This window comes from Callionymus lyra, chromosome 1 (genome assembly GCF_982586985.1).
Source record: "Callionymus lyra chromosome 1, fCalLyr1.hap1.1, whole genome shotgun sequence".
Lineage (NCBI taxonomy): Eukaryota > Metazoa > Chordata > Actinopteri > Syngnathiformes > Callionymidae > Callionymus > Callionymus lyra.
Genome location: NC_141818.1, coordinates 15099937 through 15117587, shown reverse-complemented (window position 1 = coordinate 15117587; position 17651 = coordinate 15099937). Strand labels below are relative to the sequence as shown.

Below are 17651 nucleotides of genomic sequence, written 5' to 3'. Positions count from 1 at the left end.
ACTGTTTGAATCATCTTTATCAAAAACTGTAACATTACTCAAGCATATATGTTTGTGCGTCTATATTTTGAACACTGAAAGTAGAGATTTTATACACTTTAGTCGATGTTTCGTCAACTCCATGAATGAATGAAATGATTGTAGAAAGTTATGAGTTATTTACACACGACAACAGCTTCATACAAATGAGTTAAAATTTGTTGAACTCCATTCTGTTTTTCTTATAATCTGTGAAATGATCACATAACCTCACAGCCAGTGTCTTCTGGTTTCATATCTGTATGTTGACTCTGTGCACGGAGACAAAGTGGTCATATCCTGACGTGATGATGAAGCGGAGGTGGGTGGCATTGGTTCCATTTATCTGGGAATAATAAAAAACAAAAACGATGGGCTTCTAGCTTCTACTTTAAATGGAGTAGATAAAAATGTCTTTGAAGTGGGTTCTTTATCTTACTGTGATGGTGTTTGACTGGAGGTGTCCTTCTGTCTGATCAAACTCTGCGAATAAAAAGAAATGTGAGCGATTAAAACCAGACAGACCAATGACAGACAATGACTCATACCTTTCTCTGCAGCAAGCTTAAAGTTGGACGCATTTTGCGATGCGTTTGTTTCTACTTTGAGATGTTTCACTGAAATAACAAATGAACAAATGAACAATAGATAGAGACATATGACTTCAGCCTTTCCTACATCCTGTTATATCACAGGTAAAATGTCACTTTAGAAGATGCTGTTTGGGATGTTATAAAAACGGAGGTAAGAAAACTTGACGTTTTTAACACTGCAGTGTTAATAATGTCATAATTTTTAACACTGCAATTATCTTGACTTAGTTAATCAATTATTTGTACGATGTAGTCTTGATATATTTTTTTTTAATAAATCTGTGACGAAAAATAATGTAAAATTTCCACTGGTCCTATTTGGATAAACAGTAGACAGAGAATTAATGAAATTTCAAAGAATGTCTAGAGGCTTTTAATTAGACTGAATTTTCACAATGGTGTCAATTACTTTGGACTCTAATTGACACAGGGTGAGAAAACACACGGCTTTGAAGACTCTCTAATGATTCCCTTTTGTTCTTCTAATTGGAAAAGTGACCTTTCAATATGTATTTTTCATCTGATCTATTCACATAAATATTGTACGCACATTTAGATGTATATTTAACCCTGAATATAACATTCTTCAAATCTTTGCATTATTAAGTTTTGGGTTATTGTCATCGTTTGTCTACAGAAGAAGTCACAAGTTGAATTATTTTGGACACTTAGAGCTGATGAGTAGTTTGAGTGTTTGGACGCAGCCACAGCTGATATAGGTGTCTGGCTTCAGAAAAGCCAACAAAACTCATGGACATGTTTTCATGAGCTGTTCACGGTCAACCCTTGCTCGTGTTACAATGGTCTGAGAGTCCAGAATGTCTTCGGTAGCACCAGAGAGCCCGGATGCATCATTCAGGAGTAACTTGTGAGGAGGTTAAACAGTTGAGTAGAACGACAGGACCTAGATTTGATCTGTTTATTGTGTCTTGAACACTTGAAAGAAACCACTTCAGGATTCACAGAGTAAAACTGGAACTTGTGAACCTTGAGGTTACATATTTCTTGTAGCCTTCTGGGCCAGGTGCTTGCCAATGCAGAGCTGTATCAGTCCTTTTTTTTTTATTAACACATATAGACTTTGTTGCTAATTAAAATAGTTTACTCTGTGCAGCCAAGAGTAGTAGTGGTTAGTTTATCTCATATGTTGGAACAAACCTGTGTTTGGACTTTATTTCATAATTTTTTGTGATTCATTATTGGGTTTTTCCCCAAAGTCCTAAAATATAGAGATCTGCAGATTAATCACTATGTTGTGTTTACAACAGCAGCAAAAGTTTCTGATTTTAAGGTGGTGTTAGTAAGTAAGTAAAGGTCATTTGTAAAGTGCCTTTCTAGACCAGCGTCACAAAGCACTGTGTCTGTTCTAATCTAACTGTCGACATTTTAGTGATGCTGAAATAAGAATCACGCCACCTGAAAAACATTTTTTTAAGTAAGTAATATTTATTTTTATAGCGCTTTTCTAGACCAGAGTCACAAAGCGCTTAAACAATCAAAACAATACTAAATACATATAAGAATTAAGAAGTATTATGCTACTATCATGTTTGGAGTTTAACTATTGGTAAACACTTAACTGAATTCTATTAACTGAATTCTATTAAGGTATATTTTATTGTTGTTAAAGTTATAAAAACATCTAAATGTGTTGATCAAATAGAAAATGAGGTGCTGAGAGGTTCAATTGTTTTAGAAGAAACAGAACATACCGTTGTAACTGTCCACGACCACCTTAGTGACACTCGTCGGTTCGGCCAAACGAATGATGAACTCTTGAGGAAAAAGCCCGGTGGACATCCAGAATGTTTGACTACTTCTGTGTCACACGAGGTCAAACAAACACTGCGGTAAGATGCACACTTTGACACGTGTAGCGATGAAGCAGGATCTCACCCGTCGATGATGTTTTCAGGAGGATGATCTTCGTCACATGAGGAAGTCACAACCACCTTGGCCCCCAGGGAAGCGAGCGCAGACTCTAACATGCTCAAAAAAAGATTATTTCGCCAACTTTACCTGTCTTCTATTGACGAAAACGCATCAGTAACTGTAGTTCCTGCTTCCACTGTGGTCATCTCGTTGCCAAGCCAACCGTTCCGGTGCGGATTTAAGACGTCATCATCTAGCGCCCACAACGTCACGTATCCCGTGCGCATGTTGGCGTCTGTCTATAGTGCTTACTTTTCCAAAAAAAGATAGATTTCTTCATGGCGAATGGCTGTAAAGACGTGCTGTTCGCGCGTGGAGCAGGACAGGTGAGTCGCATCTCTTCTTATAATGTTTTTAAGAAGGTAAAAAGCGACTTTTATGTTGTAGCAAAGCAAAGTGGAGTGTTAGCAGAGTGTGCTAATGATGCTACATGTCAACACTCAACTATACTTTGCTCAAGTTAACCCCCATATAAACGCATATTTGGCTCTTTAGTCAGTACAACCTGTACATGTATGAAATGTAAGGCAGATCAAGCATTATAATAAAGGGGGAAAGGAGGAAAACTGCATTTCTGCATTTCCACTATCGCCTGGGTTCTAAAAAAAATAAACGTTTATCTAATTAATATATCAAAAGCAATTGGTAACTTGTTGTTGAGCAGTCTATACTGCAGATGAATATATTTGATTCTTATAGTCACATTTCCTGTATTTAAAATGGCCTCAAAAACTGCTAAACAAGCGTTTGCAATATTTATTTAGATGTTCATATTTCCGTGTCAAGTTGACAAAACCTTGTCTTCAAATTCTTGTTTAAAAAGTCTGTAATTTTAAATGTATTATTTACTGTGGAAAGTTCCATGAAACGTGTACAATCCTTAAAAAATGACAATATTATTACCTCACATACATTTTCAGCAGGTATTTGAATAGGGTTTAACCACGTATATAAAATAAGGATAAAATAAAACTTCATAAAATAATCTCATTAGAAATCTCTGCACTTGTCATATTCCTGTTAAGAAAGTATGTAACTATAAGTGTGCAATGATTTTGTTCTGTATTTATTTTATATTGACAGGTAAGTTTTACCTTACCTTTCCTTTACCGCCTGCACCACGTTTAGCACAGTTACATCCCATGATAACATGATAGATCAAGATGACAGATGCATCTTGGACAAGGTTATAACTTTAACTCACTTTTGCTCACTTCTCACCAAATAAAGTTAAAATGGAAGCTCAAAATAAAAGGATATTAAATATCTATATCAAAATAGTTTGGTGGGAAAGGAAGTCCAATTATTTAATGTTTTTGCTTTTATTTTGTTCCCAGTCCAAATCAGTATCCCAATTTTAACTTTTGACATTTTTGAGTGCCCTTTAACTTTTATTGGTGTGTTTGAGAGACATATTCATATGTACAATCTATGTTTATATTAGGGAGATACAGGGCCTGTTAACACAAAGTTCCGATCTCTAACAGCCTATTGTTTTATTTTTTTTATTTTTTTTTATTTTTAAGGAAAAATATGGATCTATTTATGCAATCGAAATGGATCAACTGAAGATAATAAAAAACGATTTAATATACATTCCAGGCTTCTGTGTGGTGTAAACTTAAGTAAGTAATAGTTATTTGTAAAGCGCCTTTCTAGACCAGGATCACAAATCGCTTTAACAATCAAAACAATACCTTTTAAAAATATATTTTATTGGATATTGTTTTAATTGTTAAAGCGCTTTGTGACTCTGGTCTAGAAAAGCGCTCTACAAATATTACTTACTTACTTGCAGTTAAAATATATACTTTAAATGATCAAGACACATAAGGCAAACACAGGAGTCACAGAAAATCAAGTAAAAGCCTGCACAAATAAAAGCATAAGCATGTTGACAATTTATTTTCGTCCGATAACAGGGTTGAGCTGTTATCAATATGAGTATAAGTGGCCATCATGTGTTTTTTGTTTGTTTTGCAACAAGCATTGTTTCACTCAATAGCACACATTTGCCATCAACACAAGCAAGACTGCAACCTTGTTTACTTTCTCATGAACACACACGCACCAATTACAGTGAAGGAGTAGCTGAAGATTGTGTGTCAATATTTCCAATGAGCTCAACAGATGAGACAACATCTCAACAAGATGATTATTGCACCAAATGAGCAATAATCTGTTGTTGTTGTTCTAAATTGACAACTTTTGAGATAAAAAGATGAGAGAAACTGGGTGATCTCAGATTTTCTTACTTGGGGATCTGGTGTAAAACAAGATGTTTGATTTGCGTGGACTAAGTGGCTATAAGACAAAGATCTTATGTGGATACGACCGCCTCTGAGTGGACAGATGCAAAGATTCAAATTAACGCTTGATCTTTCAGCACCAAGGGTGATTTGAGATTACCTCCATTAGTGTCATCCTTTACTGCCACGCGTGGGCACTCACCCAAGGATTGTGAGTGAAGCTGGGCTTGACAATTTACCTCCTCTTAAGAGGCAGTGGCTCATTGATGCGTTTTTCTCTCCGCAGCAAGTTGTCAAGATTTTTTACTACTGGCATTAAAATCCAATGTGTCTCCTCTTGTATTTTACAGAGTGACGATTCAGATATATGGGACGATACCGCTTTGATAAAGGCTTACGACAAAGCCGTCGCATCATTCAAGGTAACTATCGAGTTGACTGGAAATGGCTTGTTATTATATCAAATATGTATTTTTCTCTGCAGACGGCTCTTAAAGGGGAAGAGGAGCCACAATCGGCCAAGAAGTCGGACCCTGGAAAGAAACGCAAAAATAACAAGAAGAGTGACAGCAGGAAGAGGGCAAATGCACCTGCAAATAAAGAGGTGTGGATGCTGTCATGTCAAATTATTTGTGATTTATAGAAGTATAAGTGACACTTGACATTTGTCTCTGATCCTATTTAAAAGTAACTCTAAACTATTTTGTGTGGGATCATTAAAAAAAAAAATCCTGTCTTGGTATCGTGGTAACTAAGACCTCACAATGGTTACGTTGTTTGTGCACGTGACACATTTTCTTATTGGCAAGTAGATTTACACAAAGTGTGTTGCAGTGGGAAGTCGGAGATAGCTGCAGTGCCTACTGGTCTCAGGATGGCCAGTTGTACACGGCCATCATCTCTTCAATAGACGAGAAGAGGAGAACATGTGTTGTTCTCTATAGAGACTACGGCAACGAGGAGGAGCACAAACTTGAGGATTTACTGTCGGACGTATCGGAGGCGGAAGATGACTCCAAAACTAAAGTGAGTGTTTTAAAACCTATACTTCTCAATTAGATGTTTAATTTAATCTAAAATTGTAACATTTGTCAAATCAGGTCAATGAGGTGGAATCTTCCACGGAAGAGAGTGACCGTTCAACGACGCCCAAACAGAACAAACAGCCACATAGTAAAAGTCAAAAACACAAACCCCAAAGAGCGCCACCTACTATGTGGCCCCCTGCTTTCCCTGGTTTCCCAGCTGGTCCTCCCCCAATGCCGACTTTTAAAAAGGTAAGAAAAGTACTGAATTTATTTCTGCATTTTGGATGTATTAATTGAAGTTGAAGCTTGATGATGGGGCAAGTGTACATGTTGTCTTACTGTTAGAATACTGACATTTAAGTTACTGGTTACAGACCTAGCAGTTAACATTTTCAATGAATAACAACCATACATTATAGACTTGATATTAAAATAAAAATTGTACTGTAATAAAGTTGCTGACTTGTACGTTTTTGCAAGAATACATAAAATTGGACCATAAAAGCAACTTTTTATTCAAGACTATCGCTGAAATTGTGCGTGATCGAAGCTTTTTTTTTGCTGGATTCCTTTTATTGGCTTCCAGTCGCTAGATCCAGACGCGCTACATAAATTAATGGCTGTGAAATCATGAAGGTGTAATAAGAGTAAAGGAGGCTTGAAGTGCAGAAGAGTGAAAGTTATGGTCTTGAATCTTTCTACAGTTTGTTTACCCACGCTGTTGAAATAAAGAATTGCCCTCTCGATGCACTCGCGTTATTTTATTTGAAGGATTTTAGTCATAAATCAATCTTCTCTTGGACCAGAAAGTTTTGTAAATCGCTAATTTGACTGACTTTTGCCTTTTTTTGACTCTGTAAGGATGGAAGGAAACAGCCTGGGGGTCATGGACCTCTGCCCCCGCCCTGGCATCCTGGCATGTTGCCCTTTGGTCCACCAGTGAGTAGTTTTAATGATTTTACGGCGCGTTTATCTCGGTGTTAGGAGGACAAGACTGCCCCCCGAAGGCCGGGGTTAGTACCTTTGCTTGAGATGCCAGCAAGGGGTGAAAGGATTATTAGAGCCTATTGGGAAAGAAGTAATGCTGAAAAATTTATTTTCTGGACTATAATCGAAATTTTAATGTTGACTTAAAGACACTGAATTCAAAACCGTTTAGATGGGTCTAAAGATTGATTTAATTAAAATTGTACAACATCAATTAGAGAATTAGTCATTACAAAGAAACAGGTTTATGTCCGGCTGAAGTTTAAAAACCTACAAACCATAAAATGCAACATGACGGACATGGTTAAAATTCAGTCAGAACCCAATTGACAACAACAAGTCGTCTCCGACAACACAAGTGAAAACGAGAGATTCACTGACTTTAACGGCTGATTCACCGTTCACCATCAGAATAACAGAAGTTAAAATGATGTCATGAGTCAACAATTATTCCCAGGATGTATGAATGTGTGAAACATAACCTTTTAATCAAAAGTATTCAGTAGAGAGAATTTCTATAAACTGAAGAATCTCATTGTGATAAAGTGATCGATAGATGGATGGATGGATGGATGGATAGATGGATGGATAGATGGATAAAACTATGTTTATTACTACAATAACATTGTCATTGCACTAAAGTTAGTTGTTTTTTTTGTCAGGCGGGTTACAATCAATTGAGGCGCTAGCAAAAGGCTGTGAATCTTGTCAAGCTTGAAGAGTTACAATAATGACTTTTAAAGCCCCACCGTGAGGCTCTCCAGTGATGATGCTTGACGTTGTTCACTCCCGTGTGTGAATTGTTGGAATATCTTGAGGATTTTTGTCAGTGACAATGATTTCGTCCTTCAGATGATTCCTCCTCCGCCCCCGATGAGCCCCGACACCGTGGACGACGAGGCGCTCGGAAGCATGCTCATCTCCTGGTACATGAGTGGATATCACACCGGATACTACCTGGTATGTTCACACCACCGTCATTACCTTAACTTGCTCAGCGGCTCACCTGCTTTCTGTCGGGGCAGGGATTGAAACAAGGTCGGAAAGAAGCGAGCAAGTTGTCGAAACATCACCACAAGTGAAGAAGACGGTCTCGGCTCCCCAGGGTGTCGCCTCCAGCTGCAGACCGCCTACTCCCTCCCCGATGTGCCTGACCCGCCGTCCTTGTCTCTAAATGAGTTTACGTAGAACATGTCTGAGCTGGTTTTGTATTCTTTTTGTAAATAGATAAATAAACGCTATCCGAGCTCAGTCAGTGGTTGTTCCCTTTTGTAAACCTGAACCTGCGTAAAGTCTTCTTCATTCACCCTCTCGGGTTTGTCTTCTGTGCCCACAGATAGTCTGGCAAACGGTCACCGTATGAGTCAGAAGACGCAGGTCTCGCGGCATGCTAGCAATTTTGATTCCCAGCCAGACTCGAGTCAGGCTCTGGTCCCTGTGGTGTTTCCCTTCCAGCTGAATCTGTGACTTTGAAGCAGCCACTTTTTTTTTATATTCCCAGAGATGTTGACTCGTCCACCAGCCGATACACATTCATCATAGCGGGCACTTTCATCCGAAGCACTGTAAATATATTGATGCAGAAAAAGCATACATGCAGCTTTCCGATGTGACGAAGCTTCATCAGCAGTAAAGGGAACCCTAATGGGATTGTGTTATTGTGTAGATATTCCCTCTGACCCGAGAACTCGTCAGATTAAATAAAAAAAATAAAAAAGGATGTAGTTACGTTAGCGAGAAGGAGTTTATACGAGAAACCCACATATAATTGCAGCCTGAGAAAGCTTCTCCCTTCGTGCTGAGCCCTGAGCTCCTTAGCTCTGGATGCTGGACAGATTCCCTATATTTCCTGTGGTGATCTCCCCGACACCCACTCTGCTGGTGTTCTAGCATGTATGTGAGGGAGTGGAACAATGGCATTTTGTTATAAAGAGGATAATTGACTCCTGTTTTTTGAAACCCATGTGTTTGTCCTCCTGCTGCTGCGTGATTCTCAACAGCCTCTTTGTCGAGGGAAGAAAGTCTCAAACCTCCTTGTTTTTCTTCCTGAAATGGAGATTAAAGGAACGAGGAATGTACATGAAGGGAAATAAATGAAGAAGCGATAAACCTATCTTCCCCTCGCAGATGGTTTTCTGAAAATCAGCCATGGCGGAGCTGGCGTATAAGCTCCTCCGCTCATCCAGCTGCCCCCGAGGGGGTGGATGTAGGGTCAGACCCCTCGGTGACCACCGACCCCCTACTGACCAAAGCGTCGCGAGGCGTGTAAACATAAACTGCCTTTTTTTCCCGAGCAGACATCCAAGTTAGATCTCGGTGCTGCAGCGCCCCCAGCTATTTACTGCGGCTCCTGACATCAACAAACATCCTTTAAATAAGATACTCTGGGGGGGAGATTAGAGGGACGAGGGAGAGCGAGAGAGTGGGGGGGGGGCTACAATCATTGAACATACGTGAGAGAATAAATGCCTTTCAAGGAATTGAGTGTTTGTTTGCTGTTCGGTTCCCCGAAAGTCAGGAGGGTGGAGAGCAGATCCCTGCTGTCACCAGAGACGAACACCCAGGACTGTACGTCGATAACCTATTTACACTTGAGCACAACCGATGCTCTCAAATGTGATGTCACGCTGAAAATAGTGCAGTTGGAAAAAAAACTTGAAATTGTCACTTTCCATGCTAAGAATAAAGATCCGTATTGATATCGTTGATTGTTCCAGTGCCGAACTTGAGGCCCCTATGGTTGAATGAAAGCCTAGTGGATTCATATTGTTTCACATAAAGAGATATTATCTACATCGATTATATCAAGACTTTCAAGTTTGAGTAAAAATCACATCCAAGCACGGGAATTTGAAAGGCAGCCTTTAATGAACGCTGAGGTAGTTAGTGTGGATTGAGCTTCAGAGAATGAAAAGACATTATCGCAATCAAACTCGTACTTATTTTAGCCTCCATGTGTGATTGAGTTTGAAACCACTCGTCTTGTGACTCACTGAAGTAACTAAATGACGATATACAGTATATATATATATCTCCATTCAAACTTCCATTTGTCCCGCCCCCTACTCTTCAGTCGGATGTTCTTGAAGCACACTATTGGAGGCGTGGCTTCATGATAGACCCTAAAGAAAGAAGTTAATAATTCATATTGAACTTGTAACCATTTTGCAATAGTACCTATACCTCATCTTTATTGGTAAATGTTCGCAAGTGTTTTCTTGAATAGTAATAGCTTGGCGAGCTGTCCAGGGTGTCCCCAACCTCAGATAATAATAATAATAATAATAATAATCTCTATTTATATAGCGCCTTTCTAGACCAGGGTCACAAAGCGCTTTGACAGCCATATCACCATAACACTGCTATATTTTTTCCTCGAACTTCAGCGATATTCAACAACACTGTGTATTTTTTTATTTATTTTTTGGTCTCAAATCATTACTGTTTAAAAATGTGTATTCTTATTTATAATTAACATACAAATATTAACGCCGTTACATCCTCCACAGCTAAAGGAACAATAAAATCCCGCGGCATCCCTGAGATGACTGAGGACGAGAGGATACAGTCGCCTCAAACAGCTCTTAACGCCGATGTTTGGACATATTTCTGTTTCAAAACCAATGAAAGTAGTTACGACTTCATCAAGAGTCACCAGAGTCAAGTAATCGACAATATTACATATATATCTTTGTTACTTCAGTATCAAATGATATCAAATCGTTGTCCCTGTATTGTGATATGTATCTTGACAATACACACCCCTTAACAAAATGCCATTTTTTAACATTGGTAAATAGTAGTATAATTTTTTTTATTTTCTTTTTTACTTTGTGGTTTCCAAAAATTAAAATAAAAAAAGAAAGAAAATATTTGTATGACCTTGTCCCTGTTCAAACTGTTAAAGAGTACATGAACAAAGGATCAATAAGGATATCGTAGAAAATAATTTCAGATGTACATAAGGAAAACTGGATACAATAAGACATTTAATAATCATTACTAAGTATTTATTTTAAAAGCCAGATTTATTTTCAAGTAAATTAACTTAATATGTTTTTCTTATGAGTACAATAGGACAAAAAGACGATATCACTTCTGACTAGAATGCCATTGAAACAGGAATTATCATTTAAATAAATTATCATAGATTGATTCAGTAATATCCAAGAAATCCAAACGTGCTACTCTCCTACTCAAATCCAATATTTCACATCTAAGAAGAGGGAAAAAAAGAATATTTGACGTCTGCATTGGTTTAGGATCTGAAAGATGTGCCTTGATGTGACAGATACTTTTATCTATTCTCCTCCTCATCCCTTCTTAAATGGAAGCCTTTTTAAAGATGGAAGTCCTGACATGATCAGCTTTTCTTTTCTTTTAAAGTAACAAGAAACGTATCTCAGAAAAAAATAGAAACGATGCTCTTTTGTTGGGCTGGAATGCTCGACATTAATATTTCATGACCGGGAGGTTGGAGCGGTGACGTAAGGTAAAGCCCCTGGATAAAGTGTCCTTCTCCTGGACTCCACACCGAGCTGTGTTTTGGGTGTCGGGCTCCAGCCTCCTCATGAGAAGGTCTGATCTTCTCTGAACTTCTGACCTCCCAGAATTCCACACCCAGCAGGTCCAGCAAAGTCCACGACAGACCTGGATTTACATTCCTGCTGAATCCTGATGCTCGTAAATTGAAGTTGGATCTTAAAGGCAAAGACTAAGCCCCCTGTAGTTCCCTGCCTCTGGAGAGACTGACCTTTCTGGTATTGTGTAACGCTGACCTGCACAAAGTGGTCAGGGTGAAACTTTCTCTCTTGTTTTTGATGACTACTGATTTTTTAAAAGTTCTGAAATTTTTTTAATATACTTTTAACATTTCTTATATGAAAACTGAATCAAATTACATTTTTAACTAATTTGTTGAGGGTTATAATCCCAATATTAACAGACCAAAGTTAGTCAAATAAGTGATTTATGAAAATGTTTTTTCCCCCAAGTTATACAGTATATACTGTATTAGAGTTATGTTGTTTTTTCACACACATATATAGAATTTTAAATCAAGAATACAATCATGATTTTTCTATGATTGTTTAACATTTGAAGGTTCCCACTAGTGATGGTCTGATGATGCTCCATGAAGCAGTGTCATTGTTTTCAGAGTCCAGTAGATGGCGGTCTCTGCACTATTTTTTTTTTGTTTTTTAACAACCGTTCTAATGAAAAATCATATTATTTTTAAACTAATAGCGCCAACTACTGACTACGCAAGACACTGCTTCATGAAACTTAATTTGCCCATCACTAGTTCCCACAATTAATATATTTATTTAAATTATTTTTACTTGTTTTATTTTGTATTTTGTTTAATAGTATTCTACCTCTTGTATCTGCTGCCATTAAGTTGTTTTTTATATTTAAATATTTGATCATAATCTCGCTTCTAGTCGTTACTTTTCTCCCTTTTTATATCCTTATCTGTTTTCTTTTCAACTTTATCAAAGGCCAGTATTTTCATCGAAATTAATATATTTTTATTTAAAAAGGATATAAAAATTATCTCATAATGATTTGTAAAGAAAACTAGTTTTAATGTAAACACACTTTTTAATGATTGATCGTCGTCAGTCTCTCTGACAATACATTTATTTACTTCTGTTTTGCTCTGCAGCATCATGTCATCCCATTAAGACCCTCTTCCTCCCCCCCCAGACATACATTTCCTTTCTCTCCGCTAGAGTTGTCAGAGAAAGTCGATGTGGGACTTGAGAAATATGAATAATTCTTCTGCGAGTGACAGATTAATTCTATTGGCAGAAGCGTGATGTGACGAGCTGCCATGTCGTACATCATTCAAATGAGAGATCATTGATGAAGCTATTAGAGTGACGACCTGGATGTCAGTGAAGATAAATGTCCGCCTGAAGACCTAATGCTTCTGTGTGCTCCCCCCTATACCAGGTGGAATAACTTTTTACATCATTCGCTTCAGTCAAAGTGCAGATGAGAAGTACCTAATATTAACAGTGATCTTCTGCGTTCTACAACCTGCAGGATCTCCAGCTGTTAAAAGTGGAGCCACTTCTCCAGCGTATGGGTCAATGCTCCAGTGACTACCAGCCGTTATGTTACCTTCACCTTCTATGCTTTCCCTAACTATTCTTTAAGCCCCTAGTATTTCTCTAATTTCTCATGTTCTTCCTGATCTTGCTATTGCTCCGGATGACTTCACACTGGCTTACTTCTGCTGTATGTACAGTATGTATATGTCAAAGTACAGCTTGGAATCCAGTAGGATCTGGAATCCGACTGGTACAGATTGGAATTCCAATCTCTATTACTGAACTGGGATCTGAATATTGGAATTTCAATCTTTCCTAGGAGGATTCCAGATTCTACTAGTGAATTCTAATCTCTACTAGAAGAGATTGGAATCCTACTACTGCAGTGGGATCTGAATATTGGAATTCCAATCTGTCCTAGGACAAATGGGAATTCTACCAGGACAATCTCCAATTCCAGTAGAAGAAATTCGGATTACATCAACATGTAACCCTAACCCATATCAATATTAAGATCCCAGTTCAGTAGCAGAATTCCAATCTGTACTAGTAGGATTCCAGATCCTACTGGACTCCAATCTGTACTGTGACCTGTATATAAATTCAAAGGCTATTTTTCTTTGGAAATTCTATAAATGATCACGGAATGTATAGAAACTAATCAAGGATTTCTATTTAATATATTAATTTTAATCTGTTTTTGGATTGAGCCAGGCAGGTTACAAGAAAAGTCAAACTGCATCTTGGAATATGAATATTTAAAAGTGTATTCAATTCTAGACAGAATGATTGATGGTTTTAATTATCACGATGGGGTTTCATTTCCAATCGTTCTCTCAAGATATGGCAAATTTTCATTTTCCTTGTTGTTTCCAAACTTGTTCTCCTTACAGACTTCTTTGGGTTTAGATAGCGCTTTTCTTTTATTTACTAACTTTTCGATTTTCTCTTTTGAAGTTGATGATTTTCTACCAGATACTTTCTTACATTCTTTTTAGCAAGTTTAATTTTGTTTGAAGTTTTTCCTAATTTTGCACATAGTACACACAGTCTTGGGTAAGCGTATTCTAAAACCTTATATATAATATATTGATATTGATTTTTTTTTTTTTGTAAAGTAATTGCCTACTACTACGAAATTATGTCAAATTTTGCGATACCCTGTATATATGAAATATTTTCTCAACGCCTCTTGACTTTTTGATTCAGTCGCAAGTTTGCTTTTAAGTTTTTTTTTTCAGGTATTAAGATAACTCTGCAGCTAGAATTCTGACCCGCTCTAGTAGAAGAACTCACATCACTTTGTGACCCTGGTCTTGAAAGGCACTTTACAAATAACCTTACTTACTTACTTACTTACAGATTTTGTGACTCTCAGTAAATTCTAAATCAGCAGCGAAGCTTCCTCAATACATCCCACAATAAAAATATTGCTGATCAATCCCCTAATCTGACTCTTCATGGACAACATGGAATACATTTCTTACTTTCTAACTCAAGTGGAATTGCACAACTTTCTTTATATCTTTTTCACGGTGGACAATGTTACATGAAACTTTACTTTTAATAAACTTAAATAAATCACAAAAATGCTGTATTCTGAACTGGAAACATGTATTTGTATACAGGCATGTATATTTCTCAGACATTTTGGAAACATTTGTTTTTCAATTATTATTTTTATTTTAATTAATTATAAATCAATACATAATAATCTGAAGAAATAGGTTGCGGGGGCTCTGGTAAAGATACCTGATGGAAACTATGCCAAGAGTTTGTAAGTAAGTAAGTAATTTCTCTCTCTCTCTCTCTCTCTCTCTCTATATATATATATGTAACTGCATTTTGTAGGCTGAAGGTACTATTTAAACTTCTCATTGTTTTAATAAAATAAAAGTGAAAACGTTGTGATGAAACAAGGAAAACTTTCCAACTTATTCATTGTTGACATTCAGCCAGGTCTCTTCACTTTAACTGCTGCCCCTGTGACCCTTAAGTGGAATAAAACAAGTGTTTGAATTTTCTTCCCAAGTAAGTTTGGCTTTGATAAATAACATTTAAATAAACATTTGGAAATTGAGAAGATTGTCCGTAGAACAAAAAAAGAAACATTAAAAACTCGGCGAGTGCCGACAAAATAACCCGAAATAAAATGAATTATTTTTATTACAATAAACTTCTTTCTCTTACTTTATATAAAAAAACAACACCTTTTTTCAAGTTTTCAGGTAAAAGTGAAGGTGTTCTCTTCAGGGAAGTCGCGAGTGCGCCTACGTCATCACCAGTAGGGGTCTCTGGAAACGGGGGCAGGACAAAAAGTAGTCTCCGCGTGGGGTGTCACCGTGTCCCCACACACACACACACACACACGCGCGGCTGTGTTAGGCTAACAGCACAGAGGGAAACTAAAAAGTGTGTGTATGACTTCCAGTTGAATCTCCAACATCAGAGGAAACGTTTGATTCTCCGGTTCTAGCTTGAAAAAAAACTGCTCCCGGAACTTTCGCCAGTGGCTCTGCTGCTGCCTTCTGGACCTGACTCGCTTTTTTTTTTTTTTGGCCGTTTTTAGAAGCGGGTTCCCCTCTTTTTTTTTGGCGTGCTTTAAAGTGTTCGTCTATCTGTGAGGCTTCCAGAAAGCAAGAGATGTTTTGCCGGAATCAAACAAGCAGAGCCACAGTCGCCCGAGGGTCTGCCCTTGAAATGGAGATACGCAGAGGAAAGTTCAGACAGAGCGTTTTCCTCAAGACATCACAGGTAAAGAAAAAAAAAAAGTCTGATTATCCTTCACACACACACACTTCTGTTTACATCTTCCCCCCCAAAAAAGTGGTTGGCACAGTTTTAATCTCGCTCTGAAGGTGCTCCCACATTCCTTTGTACGACGCTTTACCGTAATTGCACTCCTGAGGGTGTTGCTCATCGCAAATTAAAGCTCCTAATTGCGACTTCTTTTCCAGACTATTTAGCATTTTCTCTTTAAACAAAACTCACCGACATTCCCCCCCAGAGTCTTCGGGGAAGTGTCTGTGATGTTGTTCAGCAAGTGTTTAAGTTATTTGCCTAAATATGGCACTTTTTTTGTTGTTGTTTTTGTTGTTGTGTTATAACTTCCATGATGCACCTCCTGGATGTGATGGTATTACGGTCTGGTTGTTGTTCTTCACCTTTTATGATGCAGCGTTTGACTTTTATACTGGCTCGTTTTTTATTTATCTCTTTAATACATACAACTCTGAGTCAATGTAGTTTTTCTGATGAAGGTTATTTTTACCTGCATTAATTTAATAATCAAGTAATAATATATAGCTGGGAATAAACACAAACTTTTATTGTTATTGATATTATTCTATAGATCAAAGTTATTTAATAGTACAATTCCCTTTTTTGTGTCTTGTTTTGTTTTTGTTATTGTGAATATATGTGTTAAGAGAAGAGACATTTAAGAATATATAAAGTATTAAGTAAGTAAATAATTTTTATTTGTATAGCGCTTTTCCAGACCAGGGTCACAAAGCGCTTAAACAATCAAAACAATATTCAATAAAGTATATACTTTAAAGGGCAAGTTAAACTGATAACACAACAGGAGTTCCAGAAAATCAAGGAGAACATACTTTCTAAAGTTTTTTTGTACATTATGTTCATGATTACATAATTTAATTGAAACGATATGTGTTCAATGAAAAAAAATGTAACGTTTATACAATTTATTTACATATAATTATTATAAATAATAATAACTTTTTTTTAGGAGAGAAGACATTAAAGGAAGTGTACATTTTTTTTTCATTTAGGAAGCCATGTGTCCAACCCTGGGGGCCAGATTTGTCCCTTTTATACATTCAATTAGGCTCTCAGGAGAATTGATTAAATCCCAATTTAATGTGCTATGAATATATTTATATCTTCGTGTCTAAACAAGACTGATCTGTCTCGCTGGCAATTAATACAAAACTCTGCAGCGAGAATTCTGACCTGCTCTAGTAGAAGAACTCACATTTCCCTGATCATTAAAACTCTTCATTGGCTCCCAGTTTCTAGAGAAATCCTTCCAGTTTGTTGCTCCTAAGCTTTGGAACGATCTTCCTCTCCCTCTGTGTTTGTCTACTGACTCCTCCAAGAAACATCTTAAGACCTTTTTATTTGTGCAGGCTTTTTCTTAATTTTCCGAAAATCCTGTGTTTGTCTTATGTGTCTTTGCCTTTTAAAGTATATATTTTAACTGTGTATTGTTTTTGATTGTTAAAGCGCGTTGTGACCCTGGTCTAGAAAGGATCTTTACAAATAACTATTACTTAAAACTTACTATATCATTTCACTTTTTTTTGTGTTTTTTGAAGTGATTCAAATGTGTTATTAGTTTACCTGGAAACTTCTGTTTAAATTCAGTTGGAAAAGCAAAAAGTTTGAAGTTCCATGAGCCATAAGTGAACTACAGATGTTTAAGAAGTGCTAGTTATAGACTCTTCAAAAAAAGTAGAAATGTGGAATATGTTTGACCAATTGAGCCCTGCAGGACATCAACACTTCAAAGTAAGGATTTTCTCTTTCCAAAACGCTCCTTTTTTTTCTTCTTCTTTTTCCCAGAGTCGATATGTGCTATTTATGCTATTTTTCATTATTTATTTAATCGAGAGAAAAAATATTGAAACAATGTGTTTTCATATGTGACGTGTTCACATCATCCGGAAGTCGCCCTCCTGCTGTGATTCATCCTCATTCGTCGCTCAAAAGAGCTCAAGTGGTTCTGTGACTGGAAACGACAGAAAATATCGTCGCCGACAT

The 17651-nt window shown here is 37.2% G+C and overlaps 3 protein-coding genes across 8 annotated transcripts in view; 2 read left to right on the top strand and 1 right to left on the bottom strand.

Moving 5' to 3' along the window:
- hspb11 (heat shock protein, alpha-crystallin-related, b11) lies at window positions 1-2711 on the bottom strand. 2 transcript variants are annotated; one of them, XM_087794707.1, is made up of 5 exons: window positions 2508-2711; window positions 2324-2430; window positions 567-635; window positions 458-501; window positions 1-364 (listed from the first exon to the last, which is right to left on the bottom strand). In XM_087794707.1, the coding sequence occupies exons 1-5, from the start codon at window positions 2597-2599 to the stop codon at window positions 272-274; spliced, it is 405 nt and encodes a 134-aa protein (XP_087650833.1). In that variant the 5' UTR covers window positions 2600-2711; the 3' UTR covers window positions 1-271. The 2 variants fall into 2 exon arrangements, with proteins under 2 accessions (XP_087650833.1, XP_087650834.1); XM_087794708.1 differs by having other exon boundaries at window positions 2324-2427.
- Window positions 2712-2736: 25 nt separating this feature from the next.
- smn1 (survival of motor neuron 1, telomeric) lies at window positions 2737-8089 on the top strand. Its single transcript, XM_087794705.1, has 8 exons — window positions 2737-2869; window positions 5143-5214; window positions 5277-5396; window positions 5627-5818; window positions 5893-6069; window positions 6682-6759; window positions 7660-7767; window positions 7833-8089. The coding sequence occupies exons 1-8, from the start codon at window positions 2822-2824 to the stop codon at window positions 7887-7889; spliced, it is 852 nt and encodes a 283-aa protein (XP_087650831.1). The 5' UTR covers window positions 2737-2821; the 3' UTR covers window positions 7890-8089.
- A 7342-nt stretch (window positions 8090-15431) lies between these two features.
- Window positions 15432-17651, top strand: part of rtkna (rhotekin a) — an 84430-nt gene continuing 82210 nt past the window's right edge. The window contains exon 1 of one of the 5 annotated variants that reach the window (XM_087794713.1): window positions 15432-15620. In XM_087794713.1, the coding sequence (XP_087650839.1) occupies window positions 15510-15620 (111 nt within the window). In that variant the 5' untranslated portion in view covers window positions 15432-15509. The remainder of the gene's footprint in view (window positions 15621-17651) is intronic. The other 4 variants (XM_087794714.1, XM_087794712.1, XM_087794710.1 and 1 more) reach the window with 4 other exon arrangements.

Bases quoted from the DNA above. Each gene is read 5' to 3' on its own strand.
- hspb11 (XM_087794707.1), bottom strand. From the start codon at position 2,599: ATGTTAGAGTCTGCGCTCGCTTCCCTGGGGGCCAAGGTGGTTGTGACT. The intron at 2,431-2,507 runs GTGAGATCCTGC...CGTGTGACACAG, and splicing joins CCTGAAAACATCATCGACGG to AAGTAGTCAAACATTCTGGA. The intron at 502-566 runs GTATGAGTCATT...TTTTATTCGCAG, and splicing joins TAAGCTTGCTGCAGAGAAAG to AGTTTGATCAGACAGAAGGA.
- smn1 (XM_087794705.1), top strand. From the start codon at position 2,822: ATGGCGAATGGCTGTAAAGACGTGCTGTTCGCGCGTGGAGCAGGACAG. The intron at 2,870-5,142 runs GTGAGTCGCATC...TGTATTTTACAG, and splicing joins TCGCGCGTGGAGCAGGACAG to AGTGACGATTCAGATATATG. The intron at 7,768-7,832 runs GTATGTTCACAC...CTGTCGGGGCAG, and splicing joins ATCACACCGGATACTACCTG to GGATTGAAACAAGGTCGGAA.